A 13,351-nucleotide genomic window follows, 5' to 3' on the forward strand; every position below is an offset into this window, starting at 1 on the left:
TCTGATGTTTCCTGTTCAGTCCATAAATTTGATATTACTAATGCTAACTGGCATAAATACTTAAGCCCTCAATCAGCAGTATGTTGTAAAAGATACTGTGAAGCTCATTTCTTTTAAGGTTTTGGAATCTTCATTCATGGACTGTTGCATTCATGCAGTAAACCATGCTTTGAAAGTAGGATCTTGCAATGTCCTTGGTAAGCCATGGGGCTTTCCAGCTGATGTAGCAGCAAATTCATAACCGAAGCTAAAATGTGTCATTATTTTAAAAGAAATAAATAAAACCTGAGAGAGAGAGTGTCACCAAAACCTTTTTCCAAGACTCTGGAAAAGGAGTTTGGCTTTTAATTAATGAAGTAATAACCATTTTGTTTATTTTGTAAAAACATTAAGTCATAGAAAAAGCTGTTAAATTGTAAAATGCAAATAATTTTCCACACACTGCAAATACAGGAGAGAACAAGCTAGTAGATACTGCAAATAGTAAGTTTTAAGCAGCCATAACTGGTTTTGTTGTCAAACCCCACAGTGTGTACGTCCTGACCTACCCTTGCAAAGGACAGGTTATATGTGTGGGGAAGAGGGACGGAGGAATGAAGGGAAGTAAGGTTTCTGGCTAGAAGCCTGTTCTTGTTTAGATTTCAGTGGCAGAAGGCCTGACCTCTTTCTGCTTTCTTGTTCTCTTTTCTGCGCAATTTCATGGTGGCTGACTGGCTTCATGATTAGTCTAAAATAAATCAGGAGTTGATTCTTACTCTCTTCCCACCCCTGACCCTCTAGCTAGATCACTGACTGTAACGTTTTTTAGATGAATATCAGTTTTGACTCTGAGGAACTACATTGTCTGGTTAAGTTTGTTTTTTTTTTTTTTTAATGAATTGCATGTAAGTTCCAAGAAGTCCTAATGAAGGCATAAAAATACAGAGTACCTTTTTTTAGTGGGTTGTCTTAGACTGGTTTCTTTTAGGTGGCTGTTACGGAAGGATTGAACCTCCACAATGTTATCATGATCTTGGTTGTGGGTTTATAATTTTTTATTGTCATTGTTTTAGGTTTTTATTTAACTAGATTTAGCTGGGGTTTGTTTATGGAAAACTGATTTCTTCTTTTGCATCTCTTCCAGTAATAGTTATGCACGAGTGCGAGCTGTGGTGATGACCCGGGATGACTCAAGTGGTGGATGGTTACCACTTGGAGGGGGTGGACTAAGCTGTGTCACAGTCTTCAAAGTCATTCCCCAGGAAGAGAATAGCGGCGCTGATTTTCTTATCCATGGAGAACGACTCAGGGATAAAACGGTAACAATTTACATCTGTTTAATGTTCCTATTAAAACCACATAGGACCTAAGAGCAGATGTTTGTTTGTTGTTGCTTGTAGACTAGAAAGTAAATTTATAGTCTCAGCCTAATGCTGTTGCTAAGCTTTTGTCTGTATCAATGATTATATGCCTAAAGAGCCATTTATTTGTTTTATGTGTAATACCATGCATTTCTAGAATTAAGGACATTGATCTTTGAGAAACTTTAGAAGATACTTTTTTGTTCATTGCAGATTTCCATCCATTGGGGAAACAGTTCGCTATTCAGGTGTTTTTTCTAATAGAGGGTTAAAGTTAAAACTACTTATTAACCTGTTTATACACCAATACTGTGTATAATAGGAGTGTTGGAAAATTAGAACTTGTTAAAAACACAAATCTGGAGGAATTTGTCAGTAATGATTCAGTTGTGGAATTTGGCTATGGCAAAACATAGCCATTGTACATAAAAACAACTTTTGTATTGGATGAAAGCATGAAGCTGACAAGGCCCAAGAATTGATCTGGTTTGAACAGTAGACAGTCCTCATTTATCAGCTACATTAAATAAAATACCAGAAACTTGGCTTAAATAGCCTCACAAAAGGAAAACTGGGATAGGATCTCAGCCATTTCTACATGCAGACCTATGGAAGACGTAAGGGTTGCTTGGCTACTTCTGCTAAATAGGTTTCTGATTGGGGTGGTGTCTTACTGTGGAAACAAAGAGAAGTGAGGAAAGCACAAAACCTCCATCTTAATGACTTCTATCAAGAACTTACTCTTTTCTGCCAATAATCTATGATTCCTGTATAAGCTTAAAGGTAGAACTGCTTCTTACACTGTACTGATGACTCCTTCTCAACCATACCAGTTTGTTCCTTGAGGCAGGACTGCTGAGTTTTCTGCCTTACTGTGGCTGTTGTAGGAAGAGAGCATATAAATAGAAATTCTGCTGACTCAGTTGTTTCAGGGAGGCGTAGTGCTGTTAGCAGAGTACCCTGTGTTCCTGCACAGCTATGTGCACCTGCAGTTCCTTCCTCACTTTGCAGTAGTTCCCTTTAGAACTTTTTTTAGCCTTATTGAGGCTGGTTTTGAGGAGCTTAATTGCATTTAGAGATACTTGACAGTTTTCTCTTAATTCTTAATACTTTTTGACATTCACAGCTTGCCTTCAGAATCTGAGGGTAATAAAATGCTCAGAACTGAAAGCTGGTTTAATATTTCTCCCTCATGCATATGAAAATTTCGTAGCCATCAGCATCCTGATCTGTTTGCACTCACTCTCCTGCTTCCCCTGGCAAGCCTTGTTTTTGTTTCCACTGCTGGTAGTAGGCTTTAAATGTCTCTGCTCCTCTTCTTGTCCAAAATTGAGCTCAGGTTAGTATGAATGCTTTCCAAACATTGTCCTGAACAGTTGGCTTGGGTGTTTGGTTTTTCTTTTTTATTGGGTTTTTTGTTTGTTTGTTTGGGTTGGTTTTTTTGTGTGTCCCCCATCCTGTGTCCATCTGTCCTCTCCCCTGCTGCCCACAAATGTGACTTAACTAGTCTGTCACTGCAGATTTTGATCTTGCAGCAGTTTTAGGAAGTTGCTGTTGGAAGTCAGTTCCTCAAAAACATAGGATAAAAGACTGAAGAAATGCAGCTAAGAAGAACACCTATCCAGTGTATATTGAATAAAGTTCAGGGAACTAACAAATTCAGATTAAGGCTATGGGGAAGAATACTGTAGAGCAAGTGATGCTTGGTAATGGAGTAAAATGAAGCTATATACGTGTGTATTTCCTCAGATTTCAAATAATGCATTTATAAGCAACAGCTAGTGTGTAATGAATTAATGACAGTTGCACAGTATGCAACAATACCCCTGTTGGCATAAAAGAAACAAGATCCTACACCAAGGACCTTGCTGGGTGATAACACCTTTTCAGAAGGACCATAACAAGGACTGGAAGAGAAATTCTGTTGGTTGTTGATCCAGTCACTGTTTTGATTTTCAGTGTAATCAATACTTTTACGTTTTTTGTTAAGACATTCTTTGGATTCACTGTTCAAGCACACATTTAAACCTTTTCTTTAATGAAGCCAAACAACTGGGGTTTTAGTCAAAATAGAATTGACAGGTGACTATTCTATTTCATAACACAAAGAAAAGACCAGGAAAAATAATACCAAGAAGTTGAAATGCAATTAACACTTTCAACAGAAAGGGTGAAGAAGGCTGTGTTCTCAAAAAGGCGACCCTGAAAAGGACTGTTGAGGGTTACTTCAGTGATACAAAATACTTTCTTCTTTTTTTTCTGTAAAAATAAAAGTTGAAGTTGTTATGGGTTCATCATGTTCATTGTTGAGTAGGGACTAGGCATTTTGATCATCTGATTTTGAAGAAGAGTTATACCGAATCAGCTGTTTCCGTGCTCCAGCATCACTCTAATCTCATTTTAGAATGGCCTTAGTGTGTAAATCTGTATATCTGAATAATCTTTGGGGCTAGTTGTACTTGGTTGCTCTGCCGTTGTATTTGCAAAGAGAAAGTGGCAGTATTGTTTTTAAAAAAGCTCCTCAACCATAAATCATTTTGAACATTTCCGTTATTCAGACTTTGAGCACATGTCTTCAGGAATGCTTAAGCTGTTGTAGTATCCAGAAGTCATTACAGCTCAGTCAGCTGGACCATGATTTCCAAGCCACTCATTTTTTTTTCAAAGTACACACAGCCATTTCTGAAAATACTGCTATGGATTAAAAAAGAAAGTAATCTTTAAAAATGAAATCTTCCCTCACTCTACACACCCCTCCCTCCCCCATTATACATTGTTAAAATACCTTTATAACTAGGTTATATTTTTATTTCCTCTGGCCCATAAGCCTTTCTTTTCTGAACTGGCTCAGCTTCCAGAAAAGGTGCAGAAATTCCCTTACTCTACAAAGCCTATAGCATGAAATTTGGAGCATTTTTGTGGGACACAGGGAAGCATGGGGTTTGAAATAACCTCAGGTTAGAGAGCAAATGGTATTCAGATAATTACTTCTACCTAAGATATATGGGAATCATAATGCCAGTATTAGCGGTCAGCCTATGTGTCAGTACAAAGGTAGAATTTATTCCAAAGCAACTTGAAATCCATAGGTGAGGTATTGATGGTGGTATCTTCCGGGTGCCTCTTTAATGGTTATAATAAAAAAGAACTGGATATCTTTTATCTCTTCTCTTGTTGTTGCTTGTAAACTAGCTTTAGTTGCTGCTTTTCCAAGTACTGCTTCTGACACTGCATTGCAATTCCATTCCAATGTGTTGGATCTCTCCATATATTTTATAGGTTATGTAGACATTTAATAATAATTAGATCTCAGTCAGTAACTCAGCTCTGTCAATTAAATACTTTGGGACTGACCACCAAAATCTCGAAGTACCTTGTTGGGGGTGGAGTGGGTGATGTGGAGAGTGGATGTGGAGGAGGGTGAGAGTTTCTTGTTGTCTCTTTATATACTCAAGAGATAAACTGCTGTCAGCTGTTTTATGAGCCACTTTCAGTCTACATGTAGAAGTTCCAACATTTTTGTGTGGTACCGAGCTACTTAAAACATGTCATGGGATTCACAAAAACCATCCTAGTTATCTGAGAAAAAAAATCAAAGTGGTGGCACCACTGAATTAATTTGCAAAAGGGGATGCTCCCCAGTAGTTTGCTCAGGTTGTTTAGATCTGACTTGGAATGTAAGAGCATTTCTTGAAGACTGACATAATTATACGTTTCTTCCTTTATTATTATACTCACCTTCCTAGATCTGGCTCCAGCCAGTCTGCTTGGAACAATTGCACTCCCTCCTAACCTGGTCAGGTCTGCTGCTCTCTTTTACTGTGTTTACAGTAGCTCTCTTCTATCTTAATAGTATTAGTGTTAAACATACATTAGGCTCAGCCTCACAATTTTTTAGAGTTTGGTGAGTTTTACATTCTGGAATGAAAAGTCTTAACAGACTTTTCTGCTTGATTTTATTTTTATTCTCCAGTCCTTTGCCATGCAAGTGTTTACTGAAAGAAAACAAAAACTGACTGGTATCTTTTGGGTCATGAGTTGGGAGTGACAAAGTTTTAAACCTTTCTTGTGAAGAAGAGGTACTTGTATGAAGGGGAAGATACAAAGCTGAAACTGTATAAATACTGCTCTGTTCTAAAAATGTGCTGTTCAGAAACGTAATCATTTCCTTTTTTAATTGGCTTTAAAGATTGAGAAAAAATTGATTCTCATGAGACGTAGTACAGCCCTTACATTTTCCTTTTGAATTAGGAAAAAAAAAAAGCACACACAAGATTATCCTCATGTCACTGGGGCCACATGGTTTATAGCATGAATATGCTCGGGTCATGCTGCTTGGTCCCAAGACTAGAGAAAAGCCTTTGATACTGTTCAGTAGAAAAGCCATTCAGAAGTTTCACCAAACCTATGCGCTTACAAGTTTGTAGATTCAGGCTGGGAATGAAAAACTGAGAAACTACCTACATGTAATACTGTATTTAAGCTGTTGAAAGTACAGCTAGAAACTGGTAAAATAGTATCCAGAATCTAGAACTGTTTGATTGTGGGGTCTGTTATCAAAACAGAATTTTATCTCAAATGCATATTTGTTTCTGAAATAAGCCCTAGATAATGATGCTAATATCCTGTATGCTCATTTTTGTTAAAAAGTGTTTGGGTTTGAAATGTTGAGGTTTAAAATTTCTCACTTTAGAGATTCATCTTGTCTACACAAGACAAGTAGTTCCTAATATCTTTAAAGAATACAGCTTGTAGAAGTGAGAAAAGAAACATGGATCAAGCAAGTATTTTTATGGTTAGCTATGAACTTGCTAGTGTTGCACTTAATGACATACAGATATTAAAGGATTTTTTTTTTTTTTTTGTCATTGAATAGTAGTAAGTAGACATAGCCCTGTTTATGCTCTGAGAATTTAGATCTTGATCATGTGGATCTGGAACTCTTCTGGTTTGAGTCTGATAACTGCAACATTTCCTATTACATGCTAAGGTGGCTGCTTCATATTGGTATTGAAGTCTTATATTAAGCTTCTAAATAAAGAAATCCTTCAGAACAGTAACCCATGTTTATTAAAAAAACCTATTTTGTTAGACCAGTCAGTCTCACTTCTGTGCCTGGCAAAATCTTGGGGCAGATTCTCCTGGAAGGCATGCTAAGGCACATGAAAAACAACAACGTGCTTGGTGACAGCCAGCATGGCTTCACTAAGGGGAAATCCTGCCTGACCAATTTGGTGGGCTTCTGTGATGGGGCTACAGAACTGATGGACAAGGGTAAAGCAGTTGATGTCATCTACCTGGATTTGTGTGAAGCGTTTTGACACTGTCCCACACAACATCCTTGTCTCTGAATTGGACAGACATCAATTTGATAGATGGACCACTTAGTGGATAAAGAACTGGCTGGATGGCTGCGTGCAGAGAGTTGTAGTCAATGGCTCAGTGTCCGTCTGGAGACCAGTAACGAGTGGTGTCCCTCAGGGATCGGTGTTGGGACCAGTCTTGTTTAACATCATTGTCAGTGACATGGACAGTGGGATTGAGTGCACCCTTAGCAAGTTTGCCGATGATACCAAGCTGTGTGGTTAGGTTGATACGCTGGAGGGAAGGGATGCCATCCAGAGGGACCTTGACACGCTTGTGAGGTGGGCTGATGCCAGCCTTATGAAGTTTAACCATGCCAAGTGCAAGGTCCTACACCTGGGTTGTACACATCCCAGGCACAGCTACAGGTTGGGCAAAGAGATTCAGAGCAGCCCTGTGGAGAAGTCCTCTGGGGGTGTTGGTTGATGAGATAATGAACATGAGCTGGCTTCAGTGTGCGCTCACAGCCCAGAAAGCCAACCGTATCCTGGGCTGCATCAAAAGGAGCGTGACCAGCAGGTCGAAGGAGGTGATCCTGCCCCTCTACTCTGCCCTCGTGAGACCTCACCTGGAGTATTGTGTGCAGTTCTGGTGTCCTCAACATAAAAAGGACATGGAACTGTTGGAACAAGTCCAAAGGGAGGCCATGAGGATGATCAGGGGACTGGAGCACCTCCCGTACGAAGGTAGGCTGAGGAAGCTGGGGCTGTTCAGCCTGGAGAATAGAAGGCTGTGTGGAGACCTCATAGCAGCCTTCCAGTATCTGAAGGGGGCCTATAAGGATGTTGGGGAGGGACTCTTCATTAGGGACTGTAGTGATAGGACAGTGGGTAACGTGTTCAAACTTAAACAGGGGAAGTTTAGATTGGATATAAGGAGGAAGTTCTTTATTGTGAGGGTGGTGAGGCACTGGAATAGGTTGCCCAGGGAAGTGGTGAACGCTCCATCCCTGGCAGTGTTCAAGGCCAGGTTGGACAGAGCCTTGGGTGACATGGTTTAGTGTGAGGTGTCCCTGCCCATGGCAGGGGGGTTGGAACTAGGTTATTTTAAGGTCCTTTCCAGCCCTAACTTTTCTATGATTGTATGCTGTAGTCACTTATTTACAGTGGTGTGGGTTTTTGTTTTGCTTATCACTGGAGATCTTAGGGAAGGTCTACCTAAAAAAGGTTTCAGAAGGCAGTTTTCTGATAGCTGTGTGGGAGACTATTATACCATCTTCATGTATGATGTAGAGAGTTCAGACCATAGCAAAGTACAATAAAAATATTTGGAGTTTTGGATGTTCTGAAGACATGAAAAAAAATAAAAATATGTATTGCTAAAGGCTTGGTTTCCAGTTCCAGACTTTGGAGACAGATGTATTAGGACACTTCGTCCCCAGTTCTACTGGTAGTTTACATGCTTCAGCGTGAAGAAGACTTTGATGACATTGGTTTTAACAGGGGAAAAAACTATGTTGTGAAGTGTAAAAGTGTTCTGGTGATAGGGTAATGTTTTAGGAGATGGTTGGTATTTTATTTTGTTGTTGTTGTTGTTGGTTCAGGTTTTTAATGTTTCTCTGTGCAACAAAAACTATGGAAGGCAGAGATTTTATAGATTTGTGTCCTACTGCTAATTGTAACCTACTTTTGAGTTTTCTCTCAGGTTGGGCAGGCATAAAGTCTCACCTATATGTATTCTTACATTTCATAACCTATACAATTTTGATGCAATGAATTTTTCCCCTTTCAGTGCCCTTAACCACTTACCTCGTGTGTTAACTGTCTATTCTCATACAGCTTTAGATCTGAAAAATCAGTATTGTCCTGTTAAACTTGTTTCCTCAAATCAATCTGAAAACAATTATGGTGTTTGATAAGATATTTGCTTGTTTTGTTAATGACTGAATGATTGTTTTGTTAATGATTGATTTCATTTGTTTTATGAAATATTGTGAGGTTTGGAGGTTGGGGGGTGTTTGAAGGTTGAGATGGTAGAAGTGTTTTTTGGGTTGGGGTTTGGCTTAGGGTTTTTCTGCTTTGGTTTGGATTTCTTTGAACATTATAGCTTTGACTCAGTAAAGCATTAGTCCAGTAGTTTATCTCCAGTGGTACGTTACCTTTTAAAAACACTTATCATTCAGGTTCAAATTTCAGTATAAAATCATCTGGATTAACTCCTTTGGGAGGAAGTATTCACTAAGATGCTGTAAAATGCAGTACTTCTTGTTGATGTTTTGGGTGAAATTGTACACAAAATATAGTGTGAAGAAGCTGGTGTGAAATATAGTAGAGATCCCCCAAAAGTGCTCACAGACCTAGAAAATGCAGTGATTTCAGAAATCTTCAAATTGTAACTCATTTTAGGAGCAAACAAGTTTAAAAGCATCGAAAGGGACAAAGAATGATCATTTAACGCACCTTAGAACTGCAGAACTATACTTTTTTTTTTTTTTAATCCTGCAGCACCTTTTCCTGCACACCTGTAGCAAATAATTAGATTATTTCCTGTGCTTCCTTGTAGACAGTTGTACCTACATTTTGTTGACCATTTAGGGCATCAGGGTGGCATAACAAAAATTACTTCTAGGCATATAAACTGGAAGAGTCTATATGTGCAGAAATAATGTCATCCTTCTAGTGAGAGAGCTAAAGGCAGAAAAACTCAAGATGATTAGTGATGGGGTGTAGGGTAATGAAGAGCAAGAGAAAAAAAAACCACAACTGTTTTCCTATACAATAAATAAGGAAAGGAGAGGAAGACCACAAAGGATTTGCAAGAATAATCTAAGTTCAGACAGATATTTCTTTTGAAATTTGGAGATTATTTATTATAATTAACCTCATTTTTTCCACATGCTTAAGAAATTTTGTATTTTTTCTCTCAAAGCTGCATACATAAGAATTAAAAATTTAATTCTGGAAATGCATTCATGTTAAAATGATGTAATATTATAATTCCTCAATCATCTCTCAGTAAGGGTTTTAGAATCTAGCAGTAATACAGAGGTACAGGTTGTCTTGCTGTGCCTTCTATTGTACCTAGTGCAACAGGAAAAGATCAGTGCATGTACCTCTGTAATTTCTTGTTCACCTTGGATTGTTTTTAATCAAGAAACATTCAGTGTAACAATGTTGCATAAATTTTGCAGATAAATGAATTATGCAGATATTTCTAAAAATCGGCAATTTAGAGTTGGGGAATGATGTTGAAGGCTGCAACTTTGCTTCATAACTGAATGTGCATGTATATGTTTTTGTTGCCAAATAATTCTGTTAATTATTCCTAATTACTGTTTTCATTATAGTTGAGCATGAGCCATAAATACATTTGTGTCTAGGTGCAGGCAATAATACGTTCAAAAAGATTTTAGTTCTGATTAATTTTAGTTTTTAAAACGATTCTCCTGTCTGGTAGCCTTTCTGGGAGACAACTGATGTGGCCTGAAAGCAGCATAAAGTTAGTCTAGTGCTTAGAAGTTTGATAGAATAAGTGTACAAATGAGATTACCAGTGATAGAGTAATACTTGATATCAGCACAGTAATGTTTTCTGAAGTGTGGCCTATTTCATTTGCTGAATATCTAGCAAATCTGTAATGACAGAAGTGCTTGCTGTAGGGATCATATACTTTTGAGGCTGGGAAGATGTACTCTGTATAAAAATAGTGTCCTTAACCCATACCAACTATGAGCAACGGTTAGTGAATATTTTGACCATAATGGAAACAAGGTTAAAGTTACATCCTTGTAACAGGAAGAAATTTGAACAGAGGCCCTTACCCACTCTTATGATGTATGTTTTCCAGTAACTCACAAAGACTAAATTTTGTTCTCAAATTTGATATATTGGTCAGTGATATCTTTGCTTCCTGTCTTCTTTCTGGAAGGTGGTCTTGGAATGCACATTAAAGAAGGACCTTGTTTACAACAAAGTTACTCCTACTTTTTACCACTGGAAGATTGATGACAAAAAGTTTGGCCTCACATTTCAGAGTCCTGCTGATGCAAGAGCATTTGATAGAGGTATTCGGAGAGCAGTAGAGGACATTTCTCAAGGTATGTATTTCAGATTGGGGGGGGTGGGTATCGTGACTGTTTAGTAAATAAGTCAAAGCACTTTGCTTAACATTAATGCTGGCAGTATTTAAGGATGTGAATTGATTTATAGCATATTGAGATTTTAACAGGTTTTTAATAGTACTTCCGGCATTTCTAAAGTGTCATTGATCTAAGTGTCTTAAACTGTATCACAGACGCTAATGAGGTACTTTCTCAAAATATCCATTCATAATAAAGCATTGCCTCTGTTTTTTTAGTGGTGAAGAAATGGGGGAAGCTAGAGTGTTACTTGCCTTACTTGGATCTTTCTAGAAGCTTGTAACAGCCTCTATGTTCTTAGAGGATAAACTGTTGAGACTCCTTGAGTTCTCTTTTTATCTGCACGTGTTTTATTTACTAGTTTTATTTGTTTACTAACAGCTGACAGAGTAGTTCTGAGAAGAGGTTTAGATGGGACAGTAGAAGAATTTAATAGTAATATGGCTAACTGAAAACTAGTGAGCAAACTGAAGAACATCATCAAGCTTAGATTTTTAACTGAAAATATGATAAATGCTCTCCTGCATGGGGAGAGGCAAGGATGGAAGAGAACAGCTGTTTACTGAACAGAAATAACATCTCTTTCAAGCTTGTGAAAGTAACTTAAAGGGAGAAATTTAAACAAAATATTCTGAGCTATTGATGTACTGTAAACTTAGGTATTCAATGTGTGTTATCATACTAGCAAAGGGAGAAACATTTCTGAAGGGAAATCCTTTTTGACATACTACAATGACTTCTTTTGAATTGTGCCTGTATCATCTATGTCCTTGCAAGAGAAATAACTGGAGAACATATGAATCGTTTCTTCACTTAGGGTCTCACAGTTCCAATTTCTGCTGACTTATATCAAAGTACACCACAGTGTGCATCCATACCAACCAAAAGTATCTGCCTCTAATTTTCAAATTGTTATATTAGCAAGAATATATTCCCTTGCTTCTGACTTCTGATGACACTTTGAAAATGCTTTTACAAGAAAGGTGTCAACAAGGCCGAGGAGTGTGGCTAAGAGTGCTCAGTGTTTAAAATGCAGAATGTGTAAGTGAATGGTACTTACTAAAAGAAACTTGAAATATAGTGATCTACTGGTTAAAAAAGCCAGCATATTTATATCACCATAGCCAAATATTGAAGGATTGTGTGGACTACTGGAAGCAGTAAACTGTAAATAAAAAGAAAATAACCTTGTCTTTTTACTTTTTCTGTAGGTTATCCACCCTCCCAAAATGATGTTGAAGTGGCAGAAGACTGCTTTCAGGTGAGCATTTAAATTTTTAAATTGATTGTGCAGTTCTTTTAATTAATTGAACAATTGTTTTCATTAGAATAAGCAAAATAAGAGGAGTGCCAAAATTCAGTTTAATGAAATAAGTTCCAGAACAGTTATGTAGAAGGCTTACAATATTGTCTATTGACAAGTACTTGGTCAATAGGATGATTAACCATCCTGAATTTTATGTTTACAATGTCTGCTTTTACAACCTCTGAAGAGGTTAGGTGTCCTCTTCTAATTCATGGGAAGATGAAATATTATTCTGGGAAAATAAGAATAAAAGGGTCAGGAGTTTTCTTCTTTTGTGTGCACATCCTATTTTTTCCCACATATCACTCTGCAGTGATAGACACTTCTCTATATAGTTAGAGTTGAAAAGATGCTGACTTAACAGTTAAAAAGAACCTAGTCCAAACAAGGGTGGAAGTTCAGCTAATTTTTAAAAACACACTGAAGATAAAGCAGTCATTTGCTGAGTTTCACATTTTTCTTGATCCTAATTTACACCATTCAATATAGGTCATAATAGCATAAAATGTAAAAACTTATCTTCTACTATGCTTCAGATTTGTAATGCTTTACACAAATACAAGTACTGTAACACTTGTGTAGCACTACCTGGTAATATCCAAGAATCCATGTACTTAAAAAGTTGGTATAAATGGATATTATGGATACATATATACATTAAATAGATATAACTGAATAAAAATGTACTTGTGTCTATGTGTGCATATCATCTCTTCTTTCCTATTTACAGTTTCAGGGAAAGTCTTGGCTTTATTCACACATATATTCAATTTTCAGAGTGCAGAAATTTAAAATGGAACTGATTTAGAAACAAGTTGACTCAGGCGTCTTAGTGACTGTTCAGAAAACTGATAGTATTCCTAATTAGTTTCTTGAGGGAAGGAGTTTTGTCATTTATGCAAAATTAATTTCTTTATCATTGTAGATAGATGCAGTGTAGAACCTTTGCAACACAAACCCATGAAAATTAACAGCCTGCTTTGAAAAATGGGTAAGAATCGAATTATGGTAGGAGACTGAGAGTCAAGTATTTAGAAAGGATACTGCAATGCAGTGGCAATGCAGGAGAGTCTCCTGTTTTCTTTCCATTTTATGGTAGGAGAAATGTATCTGTGTAAGTGTTGGCTGTGCAACCACCTGTTGTTCTTTATTTGCAGTGCTTTATTTTAAGGCACTTTAAAGTAAAATTGCTATAAATATTGGGTATTTTGGATATAAAATAGGAGTGAGATTTTGACAGGGTGGAGGAAATGTGTGCCAAAG

The 13,351-nt window shown here is 37.5% G+C and overlaps 1 protein-coding gene across 6 annotated transcripts in view; it reads left to right on the top strand.

The window, feature by feature from the left end:
* Positions 1-13,351, top strand: part of SPRED1 (sprouty related EVH1 domain containing 1) — a 61,919-nt gene that overhangs the window by 34,788 nt on the left and 13,780 nt on the right. For all 6 annotated transcript variants that reach the window (XM_065686600.1, XM_065686602.1, XM_065686601.1 and 3 more), the window contains 3 exons: positions 1,124-1,298; positions 10,572-10,740; positions 11,994-12,043. In XM_065686600.1, the coding sequence (XP_065542672.1) occupies positions 1,155-1,298; positions 10,572-10,740; positions 11,994-12,043 (363 nt within the window). In that variant the 5' untranslated portion in view covers positions 1,124-1,154. The remainder of the gene's footprint in view (positions 1-1,123; positions 1,299-10,571; positions 10,741-11,993; positions 12,044-13,351) is intronic.

The sequence above is a fragment of the Lathamus discolor genome, chromosome 6, assembly GCF_037157495.1.
Source record: "Lathamus discolor isolate bLatDis1 chromosome 6, bLatDis1.hap1, whole genome shotgun sequence".
Taxonomy (NCBI): Eukaryota; Metazoa; Chordata; class Aves; order Psittaciformes; family Psittacidae; genus Lathamus; species Lathamus discolor.